The sequence below is a fragment of the Chiloscyllium plagiosum genome, chromosome 6 (genome assembly GCF_004010195.1).
Source record: "Chiloscyllium plagiosum isolate BGI_BamShark_2017 chromosome 6, ASM401019v2, whole genome shotgun sequence".
In the NCBI taxonomy this organism is placed as follows: Eukaryota; Metazoa; Chordata; class Chondrichthyes; order Orectolobiformes; family Hemiscylliidae; genus Chiloscyllium; species Chiloscyllium plagiosum.
The window spans coordinates 79,593,292-79,608,058 of record NC_057715.1 but is presented as its reverse complement, the minus strand read 5'-3'; the positions used below and the strand labels follow the sequence as shown (position 1 = coordinate 79,608,058).

The window sequence follows — 14,767 nt, the reverse complement described above, 5'->3', positions numbered from 1 at the left end:
TTTCTAGCAATCAGTGGAGAGTTTCCCCTGATTTTCATTGCTTTCAATTTAGCTAAGTCTCTGCGTTAACACACTCAGTCACATCTGATTTGACATCATGAGCAATCGGTCTCACCATTATTATCGGAAACTAAGCATTTTTTGCCTGCATATAGACAGAGGTTGTAATGAGATAAGGGGGTCGAATCATCTCTGCACTGATCATTGTTGCAGCTCAACAAATGTTGTAAGGTTCTTTGAACAGATGTGTGATATGTCATATGTCTTCAACCAATTGTATAACTTTGTACAGATCAGAACTGTGTATTCAACATGACATTTTGTTGTCAAAGTAGAAAAGTCATCTTAAAATGTTGGAAGTTAATGGTGGACATGTATATTTATTGTTAGTGTTTTGGCTCCAATGACCCTTCCTCAGAAAGGAAACATTAACTCTGAGTTCTCTTCACAGATGCTGCTAGACATGCTGAGCTTTTCCAGCAACTTCGGTTTTTATTTTTGATTTACAGTATCCACAGTTCTTCTGGTTTTTATGTATATTGACTGATATATTTGTAACCCACAACCTTTAATCAGCAACTTAAATCATTGATTATGCATCATGTAATTTTACAATGACCTGCGGTGCTCTAACTGCAAAACAAGTAAATGAAGCAAGATTTCAATTGTAAATTGCATCTCAAAGTTGTAGGTCATGCAAGAACGAGGTATGATTATGCAGAGGATGCAATGAAACAGTTGCAGTTTTGAGACTTCGCATGGCGACAGGACATAAATTCATCGGAAATGTGCATCCACAATTTTGATGCACGTTGTCACAGGAGTTTCTGATTGAAAAAGCAAACCTTCATCCAGAACAACAGAGTTGATTTAACTTCCAACAAGTTTTTAGGCAAGAAAAGGGTCGATGCACACAAAATATATCTGTATGCATGATTTCAGATCCAGTCTATTGTTAATTCATGAGCCACTGTTCCATATTATGAGTCGAAGCACATGGGAAGCACCAAAATAAAACCAAGAACTGCAGTTGCTGGAAATCTGAAACAAGAACAGAAATTGCTGGAGAAACTCAGCAGATGGACAGAAAGCAGAGTGAATGTTTCGGGTTCAGTGTCCCCTTGTCAGAACAGAAGCACCAACTGATTGGCAGATGGAAGTGAGGGTCTGGCTTACAGATGTTGCCTGATGTACAACAAAGTATTGGTCACTGAGAAAGTGCTCAGCACAGAAAGGGGATTAGGTCCAAGTTAACATCTGATCAGTCCCATTATTATGTCTACTTTCATAAACCATTCACCTCCTTCCTACTTAGGTTGGCACCTCAGATACCTATTTACTGTGAGATGTTGAAACAATTGTTAGCAGAATTGGGCCATTAAATACTCACATTTCCTTTAAATACTTTCTGTCTTGGAATATGATTTATGGCATTCATAAAATTGCAAAGGTAAATGCAGTTTCCGTTTGTTACAGATTATTCTTTGTACATGGAAAATGGCTTTATTTCTAATGCGTATCTTAGGCAGAGAGAGCATGTTGTGAACATTTGTCCCCTGGACTCTTCCATATAATAGTGTAGAAGTGCAGTGAAACACACCAGTACTTTTGACATTGTAATTCAAAGTCTGTTACTTGCCCGCAAAACACCATACTAACTTATCTCTGACGACTCTTATAACAAATACTAGTCTCGAGTCAAGCATGTCTGCAGAGTCTGCCAGTCTATATGACTGTACCACCAGCCAAGCTCCCAGTTAAACCTGGAAAGACTGGACCCATTGGTGCAACTTTGATTTTTACCACTCAGCTCCTCCAACACTGCACGCCAACAGGAAGCTATGGGGTTTTAGTGTAACGATAAACTGTAAATGACCATGGTGGTCATTTGAAGCTAAATAATACGAACCACTATAAAGTGTTGGCTGCTTAACTCTCAATAATCTCAGGGAAATGAATAATTCAGAGGGACTCTTGGTGTCCACCGAAATGGCCTAAAACGCAGAAAGAAGTCATTCAGCCATCATGCCTGCACCAGCTCTCCAAATAAGTGATTCACTTAGGTCCATTCTGTCACCTTCTTCCCATATCCCTGCTACTCTTCCTTTCCCAATAGCTCTCAAATTGAGTGCTTCAATTGACCTGCCTCCACCACAGTCTCAAAGTTGGTCCCTGACCTTAATTAGTGGAAATGTTTTTTCTCATGTCACTTTTGCTTTTTTTTGCCAATTATTTTAAACCTGTGCCTTCTTGTTCCTGATCCTTTAATGTACAGGAACAGATTCTCCCTATCTCCCTGTCAATGATATGTGGATTTCACCAGGTATAAATCTGGTGCATTACATCACACATTTAGGTGGTTTCATAATTTGACTTATTCTGATTTTAGTCAATGCACAGATTTTTTTTCCACAATTAAATGATAAATTATTTACATAATGATACTAGGGTAATTTTGAACTATTCTAAAACTGTCTCATCCATTTCTGGCTCCTTCTTGCCAACTTTGCCAGGATTTTGAAACAGGTTTATCCCCACTTATGCAATATGATTCTAAACTGGTTTTAAATCTGAGCAGAAACTGTTCAGAGAGTGTAGCATTTATTTAGTCAGGAAGAAAACAAACATGATATTAAAATTTAAGCCCCGTTTTAATGCCATTTCAAGGATCCAGAAGTCTGATTACTGTTAGCTTAATCTTTTGGAGCTTTTTCACTTGCAGAGAGCCTAGAAGTAATTTGGAATATTTTTGGAGGTGCCATGAGTTTCTCGATTTCCTAGATAGTGCTCCTACATTTTCACAGGGATAGGGTTGTTCAGAGGAGTTTGATGACCTCTTCACACAAAGAATGGAACAGGCATGAGGGCAGCAGATGAAGAGTCTCTGGGTCAGCAAGACAACAAAGAGATGGAACAGAGGCCAGCGAGACAATGAGTCTGAATCAAATCCCCTTCTAAGTTGGTGCTGGACTTCACCATGCTCTTTAACAGCATCAGGAGACTGGCTGGCATGCCTGCCAATTCACCTAGCATCTTGGAATGTTTGCTTATTCAATATAGGCTGCCCCATGGACATCCTTATTTGAGTCAACTGCAATAGTACTCACCTACCATATCAGCAATGTAATGGGCAAACAACCTATACCTTTACCCTTCGATGAATGATCCCAAATCAATACTTGCCTCTAGATACAGGCAATGACATTATTTGAGCTGGTGTTAACGGTCAGATTAAATAACAAAGATAATGCATTAATGCTGTGCTATTGTTCTTTCTTTCTCCTGGAGCTGCATGAGTCCATGAGACCACATCATTTAAAAATTTGTAATTTGACCTTCAAAGGTTTTAATTTGGTAGGTAGGTTTTGGGTAACAGAACAAAACAGATAGATGGAGTTATGGCACAGATCAGCCATGATCTAATTTAATATAGAAAAAGCTCAAGGACCTGAATGGCCTATTCCTGTTCTTATGTCTTTATATTAATTCATCGCTCTATTACTTTAATTTATAGGTAGTAGCCCACTTAATGACATTAATGAAATAGCAGGGAGAGGAATTTGATATAAGCCAGTTCAACGTTTGCACAATAAGATGATCAGTTATAATTTCCAGGCTTATAAGCCCATTATTACATTTCATGGAGCATTAGCATGGTCACCTTCAAACTTTCTATGCTCTCCATTACCATCCCATTAGTAAACACATAATCGGTCTGCTGCTGTGTGCCAGAAATCCCAATGTGCATTCCCAATTTGGAACTTCTGCAAAGGAAGCATTAAATTATCAAATTTATTCTTATGGAAAGATAAATTGTCCTTGAGCTCTGACAATAATTGCCAGTTGGATTCACAAGTTGTTGATACGTTTAACATTTCACAGCACTGAATAATATTGAACATTAAATTCTCTTACTTCACTGGAGTTCCATACAAGATTACTACTACATACCGTTCTGGAGCGAATTTCTTTGGCATACAACGGGAAAAGAAATTCCGACTCTCCTTCCAGACGAAGTCCATTTTCTGTAACTCTCAGATATCCCATTCCATCCTGCAGGAAATAAAATCAAGCACAAATCAAACTCCGGACTATGCTGCAGAGACTGATAGGCAATTTCAGAATTATATCTAAGAGGAGACATAGTAGAGGCCTTATATATTCTGAATGTAATTAAAGGCCACAATGGAATCATAGCTATTTAGATTACTGAATACTGTAGTTAGCTTTCTATACCATTATCTCCAGCATAGTGAAAATCCTGTGTGGAACCATAACACAAGAAGCAACCAACAAAAAAAAATTACTAAATGCTTTGGTCTCACATTTCAATGCCCCCTTTATCTAACCCCAAGCAACTATCAGTAAAGTTTATTTCAATCACGAGACAGGCAGGCTAAAACAAGTGACAAAGTGCACAGATACTCAATCATGCAGCATGAGCGATTTTAACAGCAGACTAACTTTTCATAGATTATCCCTCATTGTCTGAAGCTGGCCCAAAGTTAGTGGGAAGTAAAATTCTGACAGGATCAAAAATTTCAATTTCACATTTAACTGTCGATTCCTCACCTAGTGAGTGAACGTTAGTAAAATTGTCACTGGTAGTTAAACCCCAGGGAATGGTAATACAGGACAAGTCAGATCTCAAAGTGAAACGTGGCATGAGAGACTATTTTCTTTTAGTTAATGTGTTGGGCAGTCACTGAACACATTCACATGAGACTGCCACTTTACCTTTAAGGAACAAAACATATCTACACTTATCACTTAAAAGAAGAATCAAACAAGCTATGATAGTGTGAAAGTATCGTGTCAGAAACAGAAGAAAAAGCCCTTTTTCCCAAAAACATAATTTACAGACACTCAACTCCAATGAAGTATCTCCAATTTTTTCTGTTTAATGTCTTACTCAATTGACAAGTTTGTTTGCAGTTCCTTTCAGAGCTTCTTCACATTCATCAGATGTCATTATCTCCCTTAGTCTCAGAAATAGTAAAATACAGGCTAACCCCATTGATTTTTCTCACAGAAACTTAAGGATATTCAACATCTTTCCCAGCCTTTCTCCTTGATATGCTAATTAAAAATTATTTCAAGTTGGAAGAAGTTCATAATGTAAACAGTCTTTCTGCTGAAATTAATCTTTCCTTCCTAACTCAATCGGCTAGCAACGTTTGATTGCTTTTCTGTATATCACAAAATACAACTTTGTCAACATTTCATCAATTAACTTCCCATATAGATTGCTAGTCATTTAAATTAAGTCACTAATTTTCTTGGGAATGGTGTTTGAACTCTGTTAAAAAAAATCTGATTTAAAGTTTGTGAGAAGATTTGTAGCTCAGGTGCTCGTTGCTGTGGTTCTGTTTGCCAGCTCGCCAGCAAAAATCTGATTTCTTAAAAAAACACAAATCAATGTCACAGAACTGAAAACTAAACGTCCTTTTTCCTCTACTGTTGAATCCAATCTCCCAAATAATATATTGTAAACCTTCATCATACATGTCATCATCACCCTATTCAAACAAAGGTACTTTAAGAGGCATTGTAATTTGCTATGACAATATCCGAAAATCACTAGTTGTATTTTACTTTGACAGCATTAAGATATTAGCATTAAATACATAAGGATTTGCATAACAATCATATTTTTACACAAGGCTATTTTGATGACAATGTTAATTTTCTTCCATGACTGTTCTAGGCAAGATATCTGCTATCCTACTCTTTTTTTAAAATCAGAAATCAGTTGCAGAAATCATTTTAAAATGATGGGGCTATTGTGGCATTAAGCTCTAACGAAACCAATCTCAGATTTTTATTGAGAAGTTTCATGAGAAGAATGATTACAGTCTATACAAAAAATAAATAAATAAACAGTGATGTATGATAATGTGGTCTGTTGTTAAAATCGCTCATGCTGCATGATTTAATATTTGTACACTTTATCTCTTGGTTTAGCCTGCCTGTTTTGTGATTGACATAAACTTTACTGATATTTGCTAGGGGTTAGACTAAGGGGGTATTGAAATGTGAATTACTTGATATGTACACTTGAAATAATGTAGAACTAATGCCAGGGCTTGGTGTCTTTTTCTTGTCTGCTTAATATTTCTGTTGATACACATTTCATTTCCTGCAAAAATAACCGATTGGTCATTCAGACACCCATCTCAATTTCTTGCAACAGTGCTGCAACAATATTGAGATTGTTGGCATCAACAGCCGGTTTAAATTGCTTATGATACTTTGGTACTCCTAGGACTGTTACAGTAGTCAGCAAAGCTTTCATATTGTCAAAGCCACTTGGATATTCTTTTGCCTGTTCAAATTTCTTGTCTTTCTTTGATAAGCTTGTCAAAGGAGATACTATAGAGTCAAAATTCGGAATGAAGCTTGGATAAAATGCTCACATATTACAAAATTTCACTTCGGCATGGAAAAGCCCTTAGTTTTACTTTCTAAGTGTTATGTAGCCTTGTCTCATGGTAATGATTCAAACATGTCATTTTTTTCTTTGGCAAATGCACTTTTAACCAAATTTATGACCAAATTAGCCATTTGTAACTGATCAGCCAGTTTGTCAAGTGTTATAAATGTTCTTTCCAGGTTAGACTGAAAGCAACCAAATAAACAAGCTAAACAACACATTTGCACAACTTTTAGTAGTTTAGCCAGTTAATAATTGAAACATTGCTGATACATTTTATCTTCCAAACTAGTATTTCTTTGGTTGTTTCAGTCAATAGAACTTGCCAGTATTCCTTTAAATACTCAATTTTCATAGTACATTTTATTTTTCCCATCCCATCAATATAATCATCCCATCAGGGAATTGGAAATGAATCCACCTTTGTTATCACATTGACTTTGCGATAGTTAATACATAGTCGTTATGATCAATCTACTTTCAACATCATCACTATGGGTGAGATCCAGCTACTTGTTATGCCACATGGGATGATGCTGGAAAATCAAGTCCCACAATTTCTGGAGGCATCACAAGAGGTAAAGATTTTTAAGAAATATGCAGAATTGCCCATTTTGCCTGTCGATCCAAGATGACAGAAAGTTTGGACCAACTTTCTGTACCTAACTATTTATTACAAATAAACAGATTCTGACTACAAACAATTATGAAACTCTAATCTACTTATAAACTCACCCTCTGCAAACATACACTCATGCACAAATAAACATGTTATTTATGGGGGAGGGGAAGACTAGGAAAGGAGTTTAGCAGTCTCTATTCAGAGCGTTTGCTGAGATCTTCCTTTTGCTGATCAGAGCACTACTTCATAATTTTCCTTTTCCAAGTACTTTCAGTGGTTTTCAGGAGGCACAGGGCAACTGCTTCATAGTTTATAAAAGTCTCTGACATATTTCTTAAAAGTTACACCATATAGTAACTGATGAGGCTAAATAATCTTGTTAACCTCAGGCATGAGATGCCTTTAACTGCACAGCAAAAGCCGTTCCTTACCTTCCAGCGGTCTGATGGCTTCTCCCTCAAACATTCACACCCATAAGCTGTTCAACAATCTAGGAGCTAAGCACAATGTTGTTGGCAAGCAGAAGGCCTTTGACATTAATAAGTTGTTGCCATGCCACAGCTACTTGTTGTGCATCAAATCTCCATTTGTGCTCACCTTTGGCTTTAACTCGCTTGCAACTAACGTTGCTGCTTAACTACTGCATACACAATCAGCTATGTAAACAAAACTTACAATGAGTGTCAGACTGTACTTGCTCTTAAAAAGTACAATCATCATTTAACAATCTTTGGTTTTTAAAATAGTTCTCTTCTCATTTCAGTCCAATCAAAAATGCAGAAAACTAAAAAGAAACAGTCTTTACATGCATTACTCCGTTCAGTAATGTTACTGTTCATCATGAACTTAATTTCTTTGTTTTATTAAGCTAATTTATTTGAGTTGAATCTGTAAGGATGCTATTTTATGGGTAATACATTCTCTACTTAACATTATCTGTAGCCAAAGATGTTTACCCTGGCATGTTTACACAAATCAATTCTTGATTATGGATGAAATTTTGTTCAATAGTTTCTTTGGAGATAGGATACTATTCTATATACCTTTGTATTATCCAATTACTAAAGGGACAACTTTTGTATTTTCATTTTCTGATTCATTTTTAATTGTTCTGATCTTTTTTATTTCACTCCCTATTTCATTCACCTTTGCAAACACTATTCTGTTCAAACTATCCTCCTTGTCATAGTATCATTTTAGCATATTAACATGACATAATTAGTGATTTTTCATTCTGTCTGAAATGCTCCCTACATAAGTCTTATCAATTTTTATTTGATAAGCTCCAGTGAAAAATTGCTTTCAATGGTTCCCCAAGGATTCGACTAACACCTTATCCCAAACAACATTCTGAGTTTTTGTCTTTGAATCTGTTCATGATTTCCTTGATTGTTGAACACTTTTCAAATACAACCCACACATTTTGATTCTGTTTTGAACAGAAACATGACAAATATGTTGGAAACGTACTGTCTGAGATCCAATTTATTTCTCTAATTTCTGTAATCAATTTCTCGCCTAAGTCCATATAGCAGTTCAAAAAGACTGAACTGTGTAAATTCATTGCTTATCTCTAGTGGAAAACAGTAACAAGAAAATTCTTTTATCCCAATCATTAGAACAGTTATGACAATGATGTCTAACCATGTTCTTTAAAGTTTGATGACAACTTTCCAATGCTCTTTGAGATTGTTGATGATAAGCTCAAGATGTAAATTGTGGTACTTCCAAATTATTCATGATTTCTTTGAATATGTGTGACATAAAATTTTAAACTGAGCTGATTTTATTTCTTTGGGTAATTCAAATCTTATAATAAATTTGACTAACTTCTGCACTTCTGTTTCTGTCAAACTTTTCTCAAATGTATTGCTTCAGGAAACTCTGTTGAAACATCAGATCTTGTTAAAAAACACAAATTTCCAATCTTGGATTTAGGTAGGAGTTTACACAATCTATTAAGACTTTTAAATGATTCTTTGTAAACTGGTATTGGAAGTAAAAGGCACAAGTTTAATTTATTGTTAGGATTTCTCCACTTTTTGACATGTCTAACAAAACTTATCATGCTGTTATAAAATTCTGCCCAATAAAGCTGTTTTTGTATTTTAGCCCTTGTCTTCCTAATAGCTAAATAACCTGCTATCGAAATTTCCTATGTAACTCATAAATGTATAAGTGACACTCAAAATACTGCCCATTCTTCATTGGCTTGTATTTGAGATTTTCTACATTTCCTATTTGCACTTGACTTGCAAGTAATAATACTCAGATATTGATTTTGATTCAATTTCTGAGTAGGCTGTTTGATATAGCTCTCTTAAATCAGGATCTGTCTGTTACATTTCTATTAAAGATGATGGGCTAAACACATCAGCCTATTTTCACTTTTCTTTCATCCTTTTTGTTTAATTTTTAAAAAAAATGTGTCAGATAACAGAAATTCCAAATCATGCTCTTTTTCATAGATCTCATTTATTCCTATCTAATTCCATCTGCTTGAGATCTAGTCATAACAGTCAGGAAACAATCCACGATGTTTCTTTTGTAACAGAAAGTTACTCTAATGGTTGCTTCATTACCTTCATAAAGGCTCATGTTTTTGAACCAGCTAGATCATTTCTGAAGATAAAATTATTTCCTTCTAATGGGCTTTATTACACTATTCAAACTACAACAGCTGAATTTACTAAGTCAGTTTTAAACCAGTGCTATATTATGGGACTAGTTTGTAATAACCATCTTTCTCTACAATTAATACATTATCTTTGATTAATAACATTTGGAAGCTAACTTTTATATTTAGCTGACTTCTACCAGGGATTCTCAATATCTTTACTGGCTGCAGAGAAGAATAAGAAAATATCCTTCCATTTGAAATTCACTTTTCCCCTTGATGGAGGGATCAATGACTGAGATTGGGGGGGTGGGGGTGGGGTGGAGGCATATGTTTAAGGTAAGGGGCAGAAGGTTTAGTGAAATTGTGAGGAAAAGCTTTTACACACCCAGAATGTGTTGGGAATCTAGAACTGTTAAGATGGTGGAGGCAGAAACCCTGACACCTTTAGGGAGTATTTAGTTGTACATTTGTGATGCCAAGGCATATAAGGTTATGGCCTAAGTGCTGGAAAATTAGAATCGTTAGTGATTGTTTTTCACTGATGCTGACACAATGGGCTAAAGGGACTTTTTCTATGACTCTTATAACAGTGAAATCATATTAATGTCTTTACATCACTTCTAGGTGTTCTTGTGTTTCTCCTTTATCATTTTGGCATCTTTCTGTTTGCTCTTTGAAATTAATCTCTTATCCATCCTCAGATTTTCTATTCCTTCAATTTCCTTGTGACTGACATCTGATCATTTCCCCATATGTAACCGTCTGTATGAGATTTCATCAGCATCTGCCAGAATTAATGCATCTTAGATCTTTAATACTGATGCTTAACTAACTAAATCTTCAGAGTTGCCAGATTACTATTTTGGAATTATCCCTAAGCATGATTTCCCTTATATTTTCAATTTTCTTTTAAGATCAGTGATCAAATGGACCATTCCCACAGTATTTGCTTTTCTCTTACAAATCCTACAAATGTCTGATTTGATTTTTTTCTTAAAAGTCTTAAATGTTAATTGATAAGTTTCAGAGACAAGCTCATAGAGTACTGTCCTTGTCACCGTTTTGCAGTCTGCAGATTATTCTTCTGACAAACTAGTCTACACATTCACAACTTGACTTATGAAAACACCTTTTGGCCATCTCATCTTCCAGGTACTTTTTCAAATGATGTGAAGTAACTTTCAATTTCTTGTCTGTCTATTTAGTCCCTAAACATAGATTGCTAGATAGATCAAATCCCTTGCTGAGGGAATATAGTTTTTAACTACAAACTAAACTGACTTCTGTAGAAATAGCGCTAATTTCTTCTGAACTTAACTTACATGTTGTCCTTGACAATCTGTTTCTCCAAAGTCGTGTCCTGTCTTGGAAATGATGTTTGAACTTACTTTAAAAAATGAATTCTACCCTCTCAAAAATATTCACCAAATGAAAACCAAAATCCATTTTTCTTCCACTTTCAAATCCAATTTCCTAAATAGTAAAAATATATTATATACACCTATATCACACTTGGCACTATAAAACGTGAGTATTTTTGGAAAAGTGAGAGAAACATTACAAACTACAAGCAGAAGTAAAATATTCGGCCCTTTGAGTTTGCTCTGTTACTTGATATCATGGCTGATCCTTTATCTCAAAGCCATATTCCTGCTTTCTCTCCATACACCTTGAATCCTTTAATATCTAAAAAATTATCAATGTTTTCCTTGAGTATACTCAGTGACCCAGCCTCCAGAACCTGGTGCAATGAAATCCACAAGTTGACCGCCCTCTAAGTGAAGAAATAAGACATGCTGTCAAAGCTTTTTGTCTTGCACAGATCAGGAGAGGCACATGAATGCTCAATGTCAAAGACAGCAATAATTTACACTATGTTGCTGAATAGTTGGTGAATTGACTCTGATTGGTCAAAGTCTTGCCATGGAGACTTTACTACTGACCCCCATGCTTTCATTTAATTCAAAAAAGACATAAGGCCTCAACAGATTCTTTTCTCCTGAAAGGCTTCGAGTCTTATGTAATGATTCTAACTAGAAGAAGTCAGCCACATTACGGGCCTGACAGATAAGTTTAAATTTTCTGAAAATATTGCCCAAGTTTTCTCAAGACAACATCTATATGGTATGAGAAAGCAAGGCTAATTGGTTGGCAATTGGACTCTGATTGGGTAGAGAGGTTGCCATAGAGATGCAATAATCATGTTCTGTGTTACCAAATGACTGATCTTAAATGTGTTGTTAGTAAAGGACCTCTGTAATGCTTGACAGAGTGATTGATTCAACTTGAGGAGAATGGCAAGTATTTATCTTTAAACTCCTTTTATAATATTTTGATGCTGTAAGTTCTATTTGCACAATGAGGTCACTAAGTGTTTCTTTGTGTGCTAATTTTTTTATTTGTCTGGCAGATTTATAAAAAGGATGACCTGAACTTTTAGCAGGCATGCTGCACATCTGTAAATTTACCTCGGCTTTACTAGAACTCTTTTGGATTTCTCTCCAAATCGTAAAGCATTCAGCTATCTTTTAGCAGAAATAACTTTGACATAAATTGAATTTTGCTTACAGGTCAGGATGACTTTATGGCTCAACAACTGCATAGTTGCAAGTAAATTAAGACGTTCTTCTTTATGCATGGGATAAAATCAGTATCTCACTATGACCAACCCCATCAAATTTTAAACAGAATAAATTAACATTTATTAGAAATTGAATTTCAATTCCACTCAGCTAGTTGCAAACTGTTAGATGGATCTCAACAGAATAGTAAGTATAGAAATTATATCGTTAATGTATCATTGGTGTTTTAATCCATGGCATACATCAGAAATTAATGAATAAATTGTGGTCAATTCATCCTGTTTTAGTAAAATCACGGGCTGAATTTTCCCAGCCCCTGAATGACATGGGAAATTATGACTCAGTTGTGGAAATACGTTTAGATCAGAAAATTGAAGATTCTCAAAATCAGGAAGAAACATCCCATTTTCCACCTAAGGGCTAAACAGGGAGACCAGACTGACACTAATGAGCTGAGAGAGGCCCATTTCCATTCATTTATTTCTCATTATCATCCAACCTCAACTCATTTATATGCAGTTTGCTATTCTCACATGTGACAGAGAGAAACAAGATGGTGAAAATTTGGTCATGAAAGTCAGCTTACTTAAGAATACAGTTATTCACCTTAATGCTGAAAATTGCAGCAGACTAACAGCTTTCACTGTATTTCTATGTAACAGGACATATACAGGCCATTGGGTCCTGCTGACACCATTGCCTCACATCTGACAATATCCTTATTCTTCCCCTGGCCTTTGTGTCCAAAGGTGTTGATGTGATGAGGTAGTCACTGATGTTTGGGGCAGGGAGATGTACAGCACAAAGGGAGTCAATGCATTAGGATGACCAGGGATTAGGGAGCCCACAGATCTGTGACCTGTAAAGTGCACGGGTTTGTGTGTGGTGTTTGTTTTCCTTCTAAAGGGCCTACAGCAGTGGGCCTTGCAGCTCCCTTACTCATAGGTCATGACACTTGCCCCATCTACTCCGGGTAAAGTCACAGTTGTGTTCTTTCCTACTGTGGAGTTTGGATTTCCTGCATGATAGAAAGTGACAGCCAATGGTTTCCAGTTGCTGTCTCTAAATATCGGTGAGGTCTCAAACATTCAGATCCCCTTCCTGTACACCATATAGCCTTCACACCTCTTCAGGTCCCCATTCAACCCATTGACATGAGCTTTCACCTGCCAACTTATCCCCTTGGCATTTGGGATGACCATGACCGGTGTGGTTTTACGCTGCTTTCCATTGGAACCAGAGTGCCCCTGACAATCTGACATGACTCCTTTCTTGCCAGCTTAGGGCAAGGATTAATAACAATTGTCAGCGGGTGAGCAACAGTGTCTGCAAGGAGGGACACGGTAAAGCATGGATTGGAAAGGGGTCACCAGACACCGGCCTCATGTGGCTATTTAGAAATCTAGATGTTAATCACATTTCTAATGAACAAAAATGAATAATAGACACCATTATCAAGCAAGTGATTCAATATCTCAGACTCACAGAATGTTTAAGGCACATGAGGACACCATTCAGTCCATCATGCCTGTAACAATTCTATTATCCAATGGAAATCTCCTGCCTAACCCACATATCCCTGAACACCATTTGTATTCAAATAATTATCCAATGCCCTCACAAATGTCTTAATTAAATCTGCCTCCACCAAATTTCCAAACGGCACATTCCATACTATAACAACTCACTGCGTACAAAACTTTTCTCACTCATCACCCCTTCTTATTTTGCACATCACTTTAAACCTGTGCCCGCTCACATTTTTTTCTATTATGCGTTTTCCCTAAGTACTCTGTCTAGTTTATTTAGCAATTTGAAAACCACTTTCACATCTCCTCTCAGCCTTCGTCATTTCAAGGACAACTGTCTCAGTATTCACATTTATGTCATATGGGTATGTGCTTTTTCAACTTTTGGTTTATTTGATGGTAAAATATTTGTTGCTGGTGAACAGAAATGTGGAAGTCACTTTTTTTTACTGTCACTGTGAATACTTCTAGGAGAAAGTGAGGACTGCAGATGTTGGAGATCAGAGCTGAAAAATGTGATGCTGGAAAAGCGCAGATTCCTGAAGAAGGGCTTATGCCCGAAACGTTGATTCTCCTGCTCCTTGGATGTTGCCTGACCTGCTGCGCTTTTCTAGCAACACATTTTTCAACTGTGAATACTTTGCCTCCTTGAAGTGGTAGATGTTTGTAAATTAAATATAAAAAATCAAAAATATTTACATGTGTTGTGTGAGTGCGTGCATGACAGCATCAACTTAAATTCTTGTATGTGGCTCATCAGGGAGCCATGGTTATGATCTCAATCTGACAATTGTACCTCATTGGATCAGAAACAGGACATTCTTTTTCTTCCACAGTCTAAAGATTTTTTTTACAGGCATATTCTATTAACATTCACTTGGTTTTTAATGTCTCACTGGTTATTTAACAAAGCTGACAGTATGTTGGCCTAACACAGTGTGTTTTGCTCTCTGTTTAAAACTGCAAGATCAGATCCTGGCC

General features: G+C 36.4%; 1 protein-coding gene across 3 annotated transcripts in view; it reads right to left on the bottom strand.

The window, feature by feature from the left end:
• The window catches only part of sgcg (sarcoglycan, gamma), a 661,907-nt gene that overhangs the window by 237,811 nt on the left and 409,329 nt on the right, over window positions 1-14,767 (bottom strand). For all 3 annotated transcript variants that reach the window (XM_043691949.1, XM_043691948.1, XM_043691947.1), the window contains one exon: window positions 3,952-4,053. In XM_043691949.1, coding sequence (XP_043547884.1) covers window positions 3,952-4,053 — 102 coding nt within the window. The remainder of the gene's footprint in view (window positions 1-3,951; window positions 4,054-14,767) is intronic.